The 14,728-nt window shown below is 39.8% G+C and overlaps 1 protein-coding gene across 8 annotated transcripts in view; it reads right to left on the reverse strand.

The window, feature by feature from the left end:
• Window positions 1–14,728, reverse strand: part of TUB (TUB bipartite transcription factor) — a 211,733-nt gene that overhangs the window by 51,889 nt on the left and 145,116 nt on the right. For all 8 annotated transcript variants that reach the window (XM_038139857.1, XM_038139852.1, XM_038139855.1 and 5 more), the window contains exons 2-3: window positions 6,799–6,850; window positions 5,290–5,452 (exon numbers count right to left, since the gene is read on the reverse strand). In XM_038139857.1, coding sequence (XP_037995785.1) covers window positions 5,290–5,452; window positions 6,799–6,850 — 215 coding nt within the window. The remainder of the gene's footprint in view (window positions 1–5,289; window positions 5,453–6,798; window positions 6,851–14,728) is intronic.

Here is a 14,728-nt window from a genome sequence, read left to right on the forward strand (position 1 = left end):
GTAAATACACTACAAGTGGGCCATTAAAGGAAAGAGAAGGGAGTTTCTCAAGCCATTTCCTCTAAACTTTCCTCTCAAATCGTTCAATACCAAGAACCACAAAAAGACCTGTGGAGCACTTGCTACCCACTGCCCTCTGCTCCTTGCTGCTGGGTTAGTTTGTTTGTTTTGGAAGTGCACTGGTGCAGTAAGGACTGCTGACAAATCAAACAGATGCTTTAAAGATTAAGGTGAAGAGACTGCGGCTGAAATAAAGATTTCAGAATATCTGCTTATTGGAAGTAAAGTATTTTGCTCACATGATGTTTGGAGTGCTGCCTGATCTCTCAGTATTAACAGCCCTTTGCAAAGAACATTCTTTGCTATCTTCAAAAAATGAACTAATACCTGCTCATTCCAAGGTCAGTGGAAAACAGAGATGGGAGAGACACTTCTGATGAACAGGAAAATATATAATTTTTTTTAATTACTAGTTGACTGATGTAATCTTTTAAAGCTGACAGCTAAGGAAACTGATCAGAAAACTCTCTCATCATTCATGGTAAATAGCAGAATGACACGTCAAATTTAACAATCCAAAGCTATGAATTGTCATCAGAGGTCTGTTTAACACACCACACAGCCATTACACCTAGATGTGCTGCCAAATGTCAGAGGAAAAAAGTAAAAAAGTCATTCTGCCTTTTAACACATGGCTAATCTAAATCGCTAAATTGGAAGTTGCAATGAAAATTACTCTGAGTATCTAATTGAAAACATTTTTAATTTCAAGTCTTATATAAAAACACCACAGCTGCAACAAAGTATGGCAGTATTAATGAAAGCATATCTGGCACTCATTCAAATCTCTGCCTTCCTCAGTGCTGTGAAAAAAAAAAATCACTCCCCAGTGGAAATTCACCATTTTCACAGAAGTAAAATCTCTGCAAAAATGGGTTTTCAGCATTTGCATTAAATGTAATTAAATAATGTAATTAAATTGTTGCAGTAATTAGTGTATCTCTGCATGCTATTTGGCTCCAGGAATGCTCAGTATTTGCAATCCAGATTGAAAAAAACTGTATTTGTAGCAGAATTTTGCAATGTCAAATCAGGCTAAAATGTTTGTTCAGGTTTTCGACAAACTTCACAAAATAAGTTGAGCAGAAATACATGAAAACAAGCAAGCAGATGTAACTGTGACATATTACAGAACAGCAAGTAAAATTTTAAAGAAACTTTAAACAAACATGTAGCAATATGTCCTTATAAAGGACACTGAATTGAAAATAAACTAGAACACATGAGGACAAGACAATGATCTCTCCTACAAAGAAGGATTAAATTTCTTCTGGTAAATGAATGCCTTTGTTGTCTTTTATTTAGAATTTAAATTTAATAGCAATACAAAAAGTTGTTATTGGCTCTTACGTGGCTGTTTAGAATGATGAAATAGCAATTGAGCTGCATTTGGTAGTGAGAGAGAGAGAGGCTTTATTGTAAATAGTACCAGCTAGAGCCATGGAACAACATCATGGAAATCAGTGGAAGGATACCTGTTCCTTGAAATGGCAGGCAGATAAATGTGGGGACTAACTCTACCTACCTGACCTGCAGATGCTGAAGACTGTGTGACCACTGGCTGGGACTCCAGCTCAAACTAACCCCTTATAGACCTGAGTGCCAAGGAGTTTTTATCTCATGTTGGTCTTTTCAGCCTAATTCATCTCAGTTCCTGCAGGTAACTTTTGTTGTTACTAGTTAATTAGGCATTATGCCAACATCAAAAGGGTTTAAAAAAGACACATTGCATGCAAGTAATTTACAAGGCACAGTAGCTGAAGACTTCTATCTGTAGGTGAAATATGGGACAAATGAGAAGAAATGTTCTGTGTGGAGACTCATGCATGGTGGATTCTGCAGAGCCACTTCCTCACTGGAAGAGTAGCCATGTCCTTGAAAGTCTCATGGTATCCAGAAGAATTGGTAGCACCCTTGGCAGGGAACATAAATACCATTTTGTCCTACCAATGTGTCATTTCTCTGCCTTGAAGTCATCTAAGAAAAAAATTATGGTGTTTCTGGCAATACACAATTAGCTTAACTAGCAAACTACGGTGTTCTACTCTATCTACCCACAAGCAGCTCACCAGGCTGATGCTCTATTCCAGAACAAGAATTACTGACTTTCTACTCCAAGCCCTGATAATTATTCTGGAATTAAATGAGTTTTTACCGCAGAGTAGAGTTGCCCATGAGGGAACCATTGCAGCACAGATAATGGCATCAGAATAAGCAGTGGCAGTGTATGAAGGAGAATTTCCCAGCACAGTTAATGGCATCAGAATAAGCAATGGCAGTGCACGAAGGAGAATTTCCCAGCACAGTTAATGGCATCAGAATAAGCAGTGGCAGTGCATGAAGGAGAATTTCCCAGCACAGTTAATGGCATCAGAATAAGCAGTGGCAGTGCATGAAGGAGAATTTCCCAGCACAGTTAATGGCATCAGAATAAGCAGTGGCAGTGTATGAAGGAGAATTTCCCAGCACAGAAAGCCCAGCATCTGAAAATTGCTGAGATGCTATCTCTGACCTACTTTGCTCAAAGTACCATAGAGATATCTCCACACAGGCATCCAATTATTTGTTGAAATCAACAAGTACTTTTGTGCTACACAGAACCAGTACAAGCTAAAAGAGAGAGCAGAGCAGGATGATAGGTGGAAAGAAGTGTTCTTTCTGTAGCATTTGCTAGCACAGGAATTGATTTCACAAACATGCTCATCAAAGCAGTGTAGTTCATTCAGTAGAGCATCAAGTGCCATCAAAGAGCCATTCTCAACTTGGAATCAGCATGCCCATAACAGCAACAAATGAACGGAAAAGAGCAGAATAGTTCTTTAGAAACAGCCCAGCTGTCTCATGCATCCGACACTGCCACATACAAATGTTTTCATTGAAGGGGGAAAAAAAAAAGCCAGCCCTGAAGCTCAATGCCACAGTTAAAAACGGTCATCAAACCCCAAAATGTTCCCTGCAAACTGGGGAACTGAAGACATTAAGCACATTCCCAGAGAAGGCCACACCAAAAAAGGACACTTCAAGAGTTCTTGTAATATTTTCAAAAGCAACGTGCCTAACAAAGGATTTTACAAGGCAATAAAACACCCTGCTAGGTAATTAAATTCTTCCAAGCTGGCTCTTGCAAACTGCATGGTTTATTGCAAGGAGAGCTGTCCCAAGGGATGAACAAATGTCGTGTTGAATATGAGAAACATTATATTTCTTTGCTTCTCTGAAACCTTGTGAAACATTAAAAGGGTTTGAGAGACAAATTTAGAATGAACTGATTTAGGGAGAATAAATCCTAAGTATTCCAATGAATGGTGTGGTATAATAAGACAGGAAGGGTCACTTTTACCTTAAGAGCACAATTAATCTCACTTATACTGAGAAAATCCACTCTGGTGCAAACAGCTGAAAATGTAGCTCAGTAAGTGGATATATGAAATTTGTTACCAATTATGGGATGATAATGTCTTTTTCTCAGATTTGTGAAAATTAAAACCTTGATCAACTGGCAATATAAGGGGTTTAGTAAACACCACCATCTCTCTGCTGTAAGATATTCTTTTTCAGAATAGCTCTGTACCTTTGATAAACTCTTGAGTGTAAGAGGAAAAAGAGAAAATTTCTATTTTGTCTGATTAAAAAATAAACAAACTAAATGTTTGTGCTAAATCAAATATTTTTGTTTTGACTGCAAAACAATTCAGTTTAATCTTAAAAAATTACATCCCAGACCCTGAGAAACAGACAGTAAAGAGAAATATTACTAATTTTTTAGATATTTATTAGAAAAAATAATTAAAATAATATTAAGTTGAAAAAATAATTCTCCATCTGAAACCACTTATGGGATCCTATTTGCTTGCAGAAACAAGATTTAAAAGGCCCATTATTACCAAAATCTCAACATTTAAACAATGCAATTTCCAGATTCTAACAGTAAATTTTGTAGCTGTAAGCAGCTAAAAATTTCCACCAATTGCTAGCCAGGAGGAAAGACTCTGAAACCTGCACTTCTCAGAGCAGAATTTGTTATTGTATCCTAAATACCCACCTTGTTCTTATGGAAAAATAAGCCACCAAGTGAAGATAAAACAACAGGGAGACAAAAAGTCCAGCACGTGGAGTAAAACTGACAGAAATTTGAACTGAATGAGGGGTTAAGTTTTTGTTTGTATAAGAGTAGGATACTGGTTGGTTTGTTTTGCTTTTTTAAGAATTAGAGTCACAAAGGCATCTTAAAATTTAATGTGTAAACCCCAAAACCAAAGTACCCTGCCACCAAACACCATTCCCAACCAGAAAGCTGTCAACTGCATTCCCAATCAATATCAGTAGATATTGACTCAGCTCCTGTCCCACAAACTCATCAATAGTCAGGGAAGGAAGCCTTTTGCTATTGAAGCTTATGAATCCCTTATGAATTACACTCAACTTAATGATCTGCTAAACAAGAAAACTGGAAAATAACTGCTCTCCATAGATCTTGGAGGTGTTATCAACCTGGAATGATATCTATAAGAGTCAAATTTTGGACAACGATTAACCAAGCTGCCCTTTAGGAAATCCTGAGGAAAAGCATGCTCATATCATCTTTAGAGGGCCAAAAAGCATGAGAAATATGAGGACAGAACAAAATAATGCCTGGTTGCCTTAGGATTTATTTCTGATTATTAAGGTCTTTGAAAAGAAATTGCATTATAGTTTTTTTCCCCTTCTGGGTGTGACACCTGAAGTAACTATCCCTACTGGATCCTGTAATCTCTAATGAGAAAGTGGAGACATTGTACAAGTTTGAAATGCTCTTCTCTACCTGTTTTAATGGACTTTACAGAAACACAGTATCTTTGAAATTACTATATTCAGTCCTGGCTGAACTTAGTTAATAGGTTTCAAATTTACCTCAGTCAGGTTTAAGGAAAATTACATGCAGAGAAACATTCAGAGTGGAACCCATCAGCCTTACTTAGTAGGAACCAAGGCTGAAGACACTTAAATAGCCATGGAAGAAGGGACAAGCTGTCTCTTTCCTAGTTCAGCACTGAATTGGCAGCTAGGTACCTTGCTCCCTCTTGTTAGGCTACAATTGCAAATTCTGATGGTTTTATCCCCAAACACAAGTGAAGGACATCAATGATTTACTAAAACATGCAAAACGAAAGCCTTCGTTCTCCTGAGCATAAAATGAGCACCACACCAGGACTCTCAGCAAATACAGCTGCAGGAGGTGGCATTCTGTACCATGATATATGGTGCTGCTGTTGCTGTTGAGATAGGATTCAACCAGCGGGGCCTGCTCCTCCGAATGCTTCGTCCTGCGCGTCCTTGCCCGGCTGTCCACGTTGGACTGAACCATCAGTGGCTCCTGGCGCTTCTTTTTCTGCTTCTGTTCCAGCAGTGCTCTCTGGAGAAAAGACAGAGAAAAGCATCTGTTACTGGACTCCAAACAGCAGCAACCTAGGATGGAAAACAATGGTCAGCTTTACCCCTTCCCCAGCTCTACAGCAGCAGCAGTTGGCAGGAGGGAGACTGGGACGTCAGGTTACAGGGAAACCTTTCCAAAAAACCACCACAACCAGCCCACTGCTTAAACACCTTCTGCTGAAAACAGCAAATAATTAAAATACATCTTTCTGAGCAGCCCACCAGCTGTCAGAGCTTGCTTGGAAATAACCCTTGGGAAAACAACAGTGTGAGAATACAGGCTGTGAAGTAATGGGAGGGTAAGCAAGGGCACGAGGCAGAGATGCCAATTTCAGTTTCTGTAAATTAAAAGCAGGTAATTGCAAACTAGAATCGAGTGACAATACTGGACACAAGCCTAATTTAACAGTTATAATAGATGAACTTTAATTAAACACTTAAATTTCTCAGCTAGACCTACTGAAAACCAAAACCTTTGGCATCCAGTGGCACCATAGGGATCTTACTTGAGGCCTCTTCCACAACCTCAGAGAACTGAATTGTTAATTTTACTTATCTATTACCTTACCTTTTCCTTAGTTCTGTACAGTAATATATTTTAGCCTCTAGGAAGGCAATGCAATAAAACTGAGGAATAAAAATGAAGAGTGAACACTTTCAGCTCCCTAAGTTGTGTTAACACCTCAACATGACTCCACCATAATCAGAATTAAGTACAGGATTATGGCAGAAATAGTACTTGAATTAGAAAATGAGATGCTGGTAGACGTGCAAGCTGATGAAATAGTGGCAATAGAAAAGGATAAAATTAAACTCACAAGGTTTAACTATAAAAATGACAATGTTTTCTGAGAAGGAGACCATAGAAATCAAAGTAAAATCAGAAACCTCAACTCCCATTAAAACTTGATGACACAATTCCCTCAGATTTCATGTTCTGACTCCCTTGTGCAAGTCATGTAGGAATGCAGTCAGAAAATAGGCAACATAGCACACAGAGACACTAGGTTACAGCCACAAGAGCTAAATCCACTGAATAAAAACTTGGTGGTTAACCTCTGTCGGCTGGTGTGACTGCTCCATCAGTGGGGCAACAAATACATTGTACAACAGATTAAAACAAGTCCAAGGCAGTGGGAAACACTCAAACCACAGTCAGAAGACAAATTTTAATGGAAGTTAGACTTATGAGTTAACTCCAGCCTCCACGGATCTCTCTTCTGCATTCCCCAGTCAGAGGATGCAATTTTCTATCAATTATCAGTGTTTTCATTGCTCCAGGATTCAGACTTCAGGGAGCAAGCAGGTTCTCCTCCAAAATCTTACCTGTCTGTCAAGCTTCTGCTGACGCAGGCTGCTCCCCTCATCATCCAGAACACTGCAAAGACAAAGAGTACATAATTGGAACAAATTTATCACTCAAAACAACACCTAACAGCACCCAGTGGAGGAAACTCTCACAGGGGTTATCCATACAGAACTCCCAGTAGGTTCCATGGAAGTGTGCCTGCCCTAACTGAAAAAACTTGGCTTCAGAGGAGTTAAAGGCAGTCCACAAAAAATTGCAAAATTCTGGCTCACACAAACTTCAACAAAATATATAATCAGACAGCTCAAAAAGAAATGCAAAATCCACTGTCTACAGCTTGGTTTCTTTTCCACTCTCTTCTAATGCAAAACATCAATGCATAGAGCACTGAAATTGAAAATTTGCATATAAAGCCTAGAAAAAGGGAGGAGTGTAAGTGGACTGCTTAGCAACTCAGCAGTATTTAAAATTATGGTAGGAAAATTAACCACCTAATCTTTTCGCACACTGAAAAACATAATGTATTGCTGAATATTCCTGGATATTTATTCCTGAGAAGTCACACTTAGTGCCATATACGTCAACATTTAGAGGTAGGCAAGATGAACAGCATTGCTCAGTGCCATATTTCTCTCTGCTAATTGTTGCTTGTTGGGAGATTAGCTCCTGTGCATTCAATCATTTTCATTAATTAGATATTGAAGACTGGCATTGAAATCAAAAAGCTATTTTTGCAAAGTACTTTAGCAAACTACTGACTAGGCTTTATTTTTCTGGAGAACAAAGTTCTCTATTGTAAGAGCACAGTAGTTAAACATTGAACATAGATAATTGAAATCTTTTAAACAGTAATAGGTCATCTACAAGGAAAATAGTGCTATAGAACAAAAACAATACCCTCTTACAAGGAAAATTCATTTTCTCCTACAATACACTTCTATTAAATGTTAGCCCCTTCTCTTTTATCACTCTTAACAATCAAAAACAGCAAAAAAAAAAAAAAAAAGATTCACGACATACAAACCTGGATTCTGACCTACATACAATCCAAGAGTATTGCAATGGAAATTGCATAAAAAATGTGAATCTCATGTATTAATTCACAGTCTTTAGGAGACAGTAAGATTGTAGCAGAATTAGACAGAACAGCTAATAAAGGCATGAAGAATGCCCCCTTTCCAATGCCAGCGTTATCAAAGACCTATAATTAAGCATTTCTGGTAGCATCAGCCTTTTACAATTTTTCTTAGGTTATACGCTACAAAAAGGCTGCTGTTCCACAGACTGAAACTGTGCTGTTCAAATACCTCAGGTATGAAATTACCATCTCTTGTAAAAGTAATGCATTACCCATACTCCACAAAAAAGATTAAAGAAAAAAAAACCCTCACACTCATAAAAACGTTCTGCTTTACACCAACAACACTTCATGTTATAAATTACAGAAGTTATAAAAGGTTATAAAAATATAAAATAAGTTACAAAAATACACATTCCTCCATGATATACACTATCAGGTTCGCAGAAGAGCGTTTCACTACAACTGCAGCAGTATTAGCTTCACTGCCCCAAAGTAGATCTGCCCTAATGAAGATTTTCAGCCAAACAATTGAGTAAAAGATGCCTAAGTGTAAAGTTTCAGGCTCAATGGCCTGAACAAATCCTTCTCATTTCAGACAATGCTTGAAAAAAAGCCAAAACCATGCAATGATGCTAACAGAGACCCCAAGAACTGCAGAAGCAGCAATGCATACACCATCCCAGCATCCATGTCCTGGCATGACACACTGCACGGAACAAGGGGGCAGGAAAATCTCCTGTGCCTGCTTGGGAAGCCACAACAAGGCAAATTCAGGTTCAGCACAGCTCCTGTATGTCTCTTAGTGGCCAGCATGGCAAACATGGCAGTTTAAATAACACCAAACAGCAAACCCCAGTCAGAGAATGGCGAGAACTGCATTCAGCATTCCAGGAATGCAAAACAGCTATCAGATACACTAGAGGACTGCCAAAAAAAACAAAAACCTCCATCCCAAAACTATGGATGTTGCAATGCTAAAACCCCTCTCTACATTGCCCTTCTTACTGCAAGACTCTTTTTTTTAAAAGCTTCTGAATATATGCATTCAAAGCTGAGACTGAGAGCAGCATACCTTGAGAACCAGATGACAATGTCATCTGGAGCTTCCAGCTCCATCCTTATCCCACTTCATATTTAATAAAGTTCTGAGTAGTTTTCCACAACCTTTTTTAGGCATGCATTAATGACAAGCCTTGCATTTAACATTCAACAAATAAAACTGAATTCCAGTTTCCTTCACCAACCCCAAGATTCAGTAGAATATGGTTGCTTAATAATCCCCTCTCCCTCCAGGATACTGGACTGGTATGAGAATGCCTTGCCCCACCACTGTTCTGAATCTTTCACAGGATAATGCTTAAAAAGGCCTTATCACCATCTCTATCTATTTTAACAGTTACTCAGTTCCAGTATCACTGGAAAGCTGCAGTTCTGTCCTTTCTTGATGTCTAATAACACTTATGCAACTCCAAATACAAAAGGGGTTCAATTTAGCCTATATATTCTGCTACAACAACAGAGCACTCCACTTAGTGTTTTCTGCAGAACTGCTGGACCTTGGAGTTGCTGACCAGCAGCCAACATTTCACATTCCCCAATTTCCAATGAACAAAGTCTCCTGAAACTGGGCAACTTCCAAGATATGCCATTAAGGGAAGTCAGGGTTTAAATACATGCATGCATAAATAAGTAAGTAAATAAATAAATAATATAAGCTCTGTTTCCATAGCAATTCCATCAGGACTTCGCTCTTGCTCCCTTCAAAAACATCTGCAGAGGACTCTGAGATGAAATGTGTAAGCGTCACTGACCCTTTTTCTCACACTTCAGGGAGTCCGTGCAGAAAGATTTATCAGATCATCTCACCACAGCACCTGGCATTCTGTCAGATGCTCCAAGGTCCAAGAGCTGAAATCCAGCTCTGGATTTCTGTTTTTTATTTCTTTGGAAAACACGAAAGTGTGTGAGCAGAAGCACAGCCTTTGCCCTTCCTGATCTTTCAAAAGAGCAGGAATCAATTGCTCATCCCTCTGGAAGGGCTGTGCTGGTGGTGAGGATCCAGCCTGTCCTGCCCAGTCTTTCGGTTGCACTCTGGTGCAAATAACTGGGATGGTCAGAAACTAAAGGCCCAGAACAGCAGAAAAACTGTGACTGAAAGATGGCAGGAAATAATCTCAGAGAGAGAGAGAGACAGATAGAGAGAGAGGCTGTTAGAACAATTCTGCCTACATGTTTGATGTGATGCTAGAAAATCCCAGGAGTAGCATGAAACTCAGTCAGATTTAATAGAGAAATATAATTTTATAATTCATGAAAACTGAATTATTGAAGAGCATGCATACATATTAGCAATCTGCTCAGCACACTGAAGTATCCTGAAGATCCAGTAAGATTCATTTTTACTCCTATTAGATCAAGGATCATGCATCTGCCTGGCATCTTGGCTATGGCTCTGACCCACTTAAAACAAAAAGCAATTTTACACTGTATATAATATTATAAACAGCCTTTCAGCTCTGCAGTAATAGTCTAGTCCACATGCAGTTAACAAGTCAGAGCTTGTATATATTTCCTAGCAGATTCAGGAAAAATAGCATCCTTCTATACAGAACTTGAACAATCCACCCATTAGAAGTTACTAGTGCTGGGTTTAAGAAGTCAAGCCTATAGCTACCTATTGTAAAGACTCCTATCAGTTGCCTCGACCCACAGAGGCCCACAGAGATTTAAGTATTATCTTTAGATAGCATTATTTTCAAATTTTAATAACAGCATTTGAGTCAAACATCTCAACTCCTGTTTTGTAAAGGGAAAAACATTAAAAGTAAAATGACATTTTAGTCAAAGTATTATTTTTTCATACCACCCTTTTAAGACACAAAATCTATTTTTCAGAAACAGTTTCAACATTAAATTCAATTTATAGTAAGCCAGGCTTACTAAAGTACTGCATGTCATAACAAAGATGGAAGCAGATGAAAGAATTTTAGTATTCTAAGCTTTTTATAATCTCTGTTCCTTAAAAAACATTTAGAGAGAAACCCAAGACCAATCAGGTTTTAAGGATGGAACTTCATGATTACAGAAAGCTCCCCACTTTACTGCTGAGATGAAGGCAGAAGATTCTGTAAGTGATCATCTTGCTATATTTTTACTGAAATTCCAAATCGGGTGATTTCAGTTAAAGTAAAATCTGAAAAGACTGAATTCAAATAACACTTTTCACAGCAAGTACTTCGCCTTTGCTCTTTGAAAATGCAAACTGCTTGTACTTTATTAAGCCATTGCAAGAAAAAACAATTAAGAAGAAATGCTTCTAATTAGAATGTCCAAGATGCATGTAGTCACTGATTTTATTTAAGGGTTTTTTTTAAAGAAAGAGTCTGCCACAGTAAAGCAGCTCTACTGCTTCTGCCTGATGAACAAGGCAATGCTTTTGTTCCTTCCTGACACTGCTTTATTAAGGAACATTTTCCATTAAAATAACTTTTTTACCAGGACAAAGGTCCAAAATCTCACCTAGCACATCTCTGCAGTCCAGCACCAACACATACAGCTGGTCAAACAAGCAGACTCATACTACCACTAAATTTTAACACACTGTTTAAGAAGCGTCACACTTAGATTTTCTCTTTTGGTTGCTTTATAATATATTACTAACAGCAGCACCCAAAAACTCTGTGCAAAATGAATATACATAGGCAGAGAAAATTCCTGAAACAAACAGTTCACATTATAAAAGATGAAGAATTGGATAAGAAATTGTTCCTCCCATCTAGAACACTAAACCAGAAGCAAACGGAAAATTAGAGGGGGTATTTTCATCTTGAGTTTTTTCTGCCATATTGTGAGCTGCAATTCAAAAACAATGGATGATCAAACCAGATAGAAAGAAAAGAAACACACCATACTAGACTTATCTTCAAGATCATTCAGATCTTTTCCATGCACTCCTGCTGTGAAGAAAGCTGCTATGTTGCTGTGTCAAGACAAACAGGTTATGGGATCCTTAAGAGCACAACAGACTCAAAAGAACAAGAATGGGTGTAATGTGCCATTTGAACATTACAGTCTCCAAAAACACGGGAAATAAAATTCCTGTAAAGAGATAGCACTTGGCTGACTGGATACCATCTGTCATATTCACCCAGTTACACTTCTCTTAATCTCTATAAAGTCTCTGTAGTTCCATAAAGCCCAACTGCTCTCAATAATGTTACTGTTAAGTCCTTAGGAACGAGCTTTCCCGCAGCACTGATGAAATGCTACTGCAAAAGCCCATTAACAGGGTTAGGGACCGGCGGGCTGAAGTCATGCTCCAGGGGGAATGGCACACATTTAGTTCTTCAAACAAGTGAAATTCAACCGACTCCTAAGCAGTGAAGTCACCAGAAATGCCAACACCTGCAAATCCCCACACCTGCAAGTCCTCACATAAACGAGGTCTGCTGCCCCACAAACTGAGCACACCAGAAGCCACTTGGGAGAACATTATTGTATCAGGCACATAGGCTAATCAAAGACTTATAAATGAGACAAAGCACTCTGAAAGGGCTCTCCTCACGCTAGCAAACATCAAGGCTTTCTGACCCTAAAGCAGCTGCTCAGTCATCTGATTTAGAGTAAAACCTGCAGTCCTCTCTTTACAGTAAAATGAGTGACTGCTTTGCTGGGCTACCTAAGCCAGCAGAAGTCTGGATATTGAGGAGCAACCCAAGGACATTGAATATTATTTTGCCCTTCTACTACAAAAATCAGCAACAACAGTGCTTGGATTTCTCCCATGCCATGTTCAGAAGGCAGAGAGGGCAACCACCTACCCTTACAGGGTCAGTCACTACTGGACTGACCAGGAAAGTACAGACACCAGGAACTCCTGCAGAAATGGAAATTGCATTTCTTCAGGCGAAGCTTCTGAGGAATAAAGTATTTCACTGTGACTCTCACATAATAAATAAAAGCATGCCAGTCCAGGAGTACAGCATCACCTCTTCTGCCTGTGCAGAAGACCCTTAAAAAGACTGAAAATAATAAATGAAAAGAATAAGGAAAAAAGGCAGAAACATGAAACAGATATTTGTAAATAAGTATCAGCACCAAGCCAGCCACACAACAGAAGATGCAGAGGATCATACACTGTGCTGATGATCCAAATGGCACTGAAAGTAATGCCTGCAGGGCAGATGGTTGATAGCAGACTGCATTTGCAGTTGCACAAATAATTACAGAACGAAACACTTTATTTTCTTCTCAAATCCTGGATGGCAAACTAGTTTAAAAATCAGCAAATTAATGAGACCTTCCTGAAAGGTTGTTGGTACTATTTGCTCCAGTAAGGTTTATCTAAATGTCCTTTGTACATTAAGATTTATGACACTCATTATGTCTGGCAACAGTTCTGCAGATTAACTGAGAAAAAATGTAACAACGGGAACACGTTCATATTTTTTCCCTTAATTCCATGTAGATAATTGTTAAGATTAACTCCAGCCAAATCCTCAGCATGGCCACTCAATTGCCAGAGATCAGGTTGGGAAAGCTAAAGCCCTGATAGAATTAAATCTGGCCAGAGATGTCAAGGACAGCAACACAAGCTTCTGTAAGTACACTGCTGAGTAAAGGAAGACGAGGGAAAATATGTGCCCTTTCCAGAAGGAAACAGGAGACCTGGTTACCTGGGACATGGAGAGGGCTGAGGTACTCAGTGACTTCTTTGACTCAGACTTCACTAGCAATTGCTCCAGCCACACAGCCTGAGTGCAGAAGGGAAAAGCAGGAACTAGGAGAATGCAGAACTGCTCTCCATAGGAGAAAGCCAGGTTTGAGACCATCTCAGGCACCTGGAGGTGCAGGAGTCCATGGCACCTAATGAGATGCATCCGCAGGTCCTGAGGGAACTGGCAGGTGTAGCTAAGCCACTACCCATCATACTAGAGAACATGTGGCAGTCCAGGGAAGTTCCTATTGAACTCAGGCACATGGAAAGTGAGGAGATGATTGGTGACCGCAAACATGGCAACAGTAAGGGCAGATCATGCCTGAAATATCTGGTGGCCTGCTATGACAGGGCTACAGCACTGGTGGATGAGGGAAGAGACACAGATGTCATATACCTGAACTTTTGCAAAGCACTTGACACAGTCTTGCACAACATCCTTGTCTCTAAACTGCAGTGGCATGGATTTAACAGATGGAGCCCTCATGGATGAGGAACTGGCTTGATGGTCACACTCAAAGAGTCATGGTCAATGGTTTGGTGTCCAAGTGGAGACCAGTCCAGAGTGGCATTCCCAGGGGTCGGTACTGGGACCAGAGCAGCTGTCGCTAACATGGACAGTGGGATCAAGGACACCCTCAGTAAATTTGCCAACAACACCAAGCTGTGTGGTGTGGTGACACATTGGAGGGAAGGGATGCCATCCCGAGGGACCCTGACAGGCTGGAGAGGTTGGGATGTGTGAACCTCATGAAGTTAAACAAGGCCAATGCAAGGTCCTGCAGCTGGGACAGGGCACAAACACATGCTGGGAGGAGAAGGGATTGAGCAGCCCTGAGGAGAAGGACTTGGGGGCGATGGTTGATGGGAAGCTCAACAGGACCCAGCCATGTGAGCTCTCATCCCAGAAATCCAAACGTGTCCTGGGCTGCATCAAAAGCAGTCTGGACAGCAGGGTGAGGGAAGGGATTCTCCCACTCTATTCAGCACTCCTGAGACCCCACCTGTGTCCAGGTCTGGGGCTCACAACATAAGAAGCATATGAACCTGTGAGAGCAAGTCCAGATGAAGGCCAAAAAGAGGATCAGAGAAATTAAGCACCCTCCTATAAGGAAAGGCTGAGAGCAAATGTTCAGCCTGGAGTTGTTCA

This window comes from Motacilla alba, chromosome 5, assembly GCF_015832195.1.
Source record: "Motacilla alba alba isolate MOTALB_02 chromosome 5, Motacilla_alba_V1.0_pri, whole genome shotgun sequence".
Classification (NCBI taxonomy): domain Eukaryota; kingdom Metazoa; phylum Chordata; class Aves; order Passeriformes; family Motacillidae; genus Motacilla; species Motacilla alba.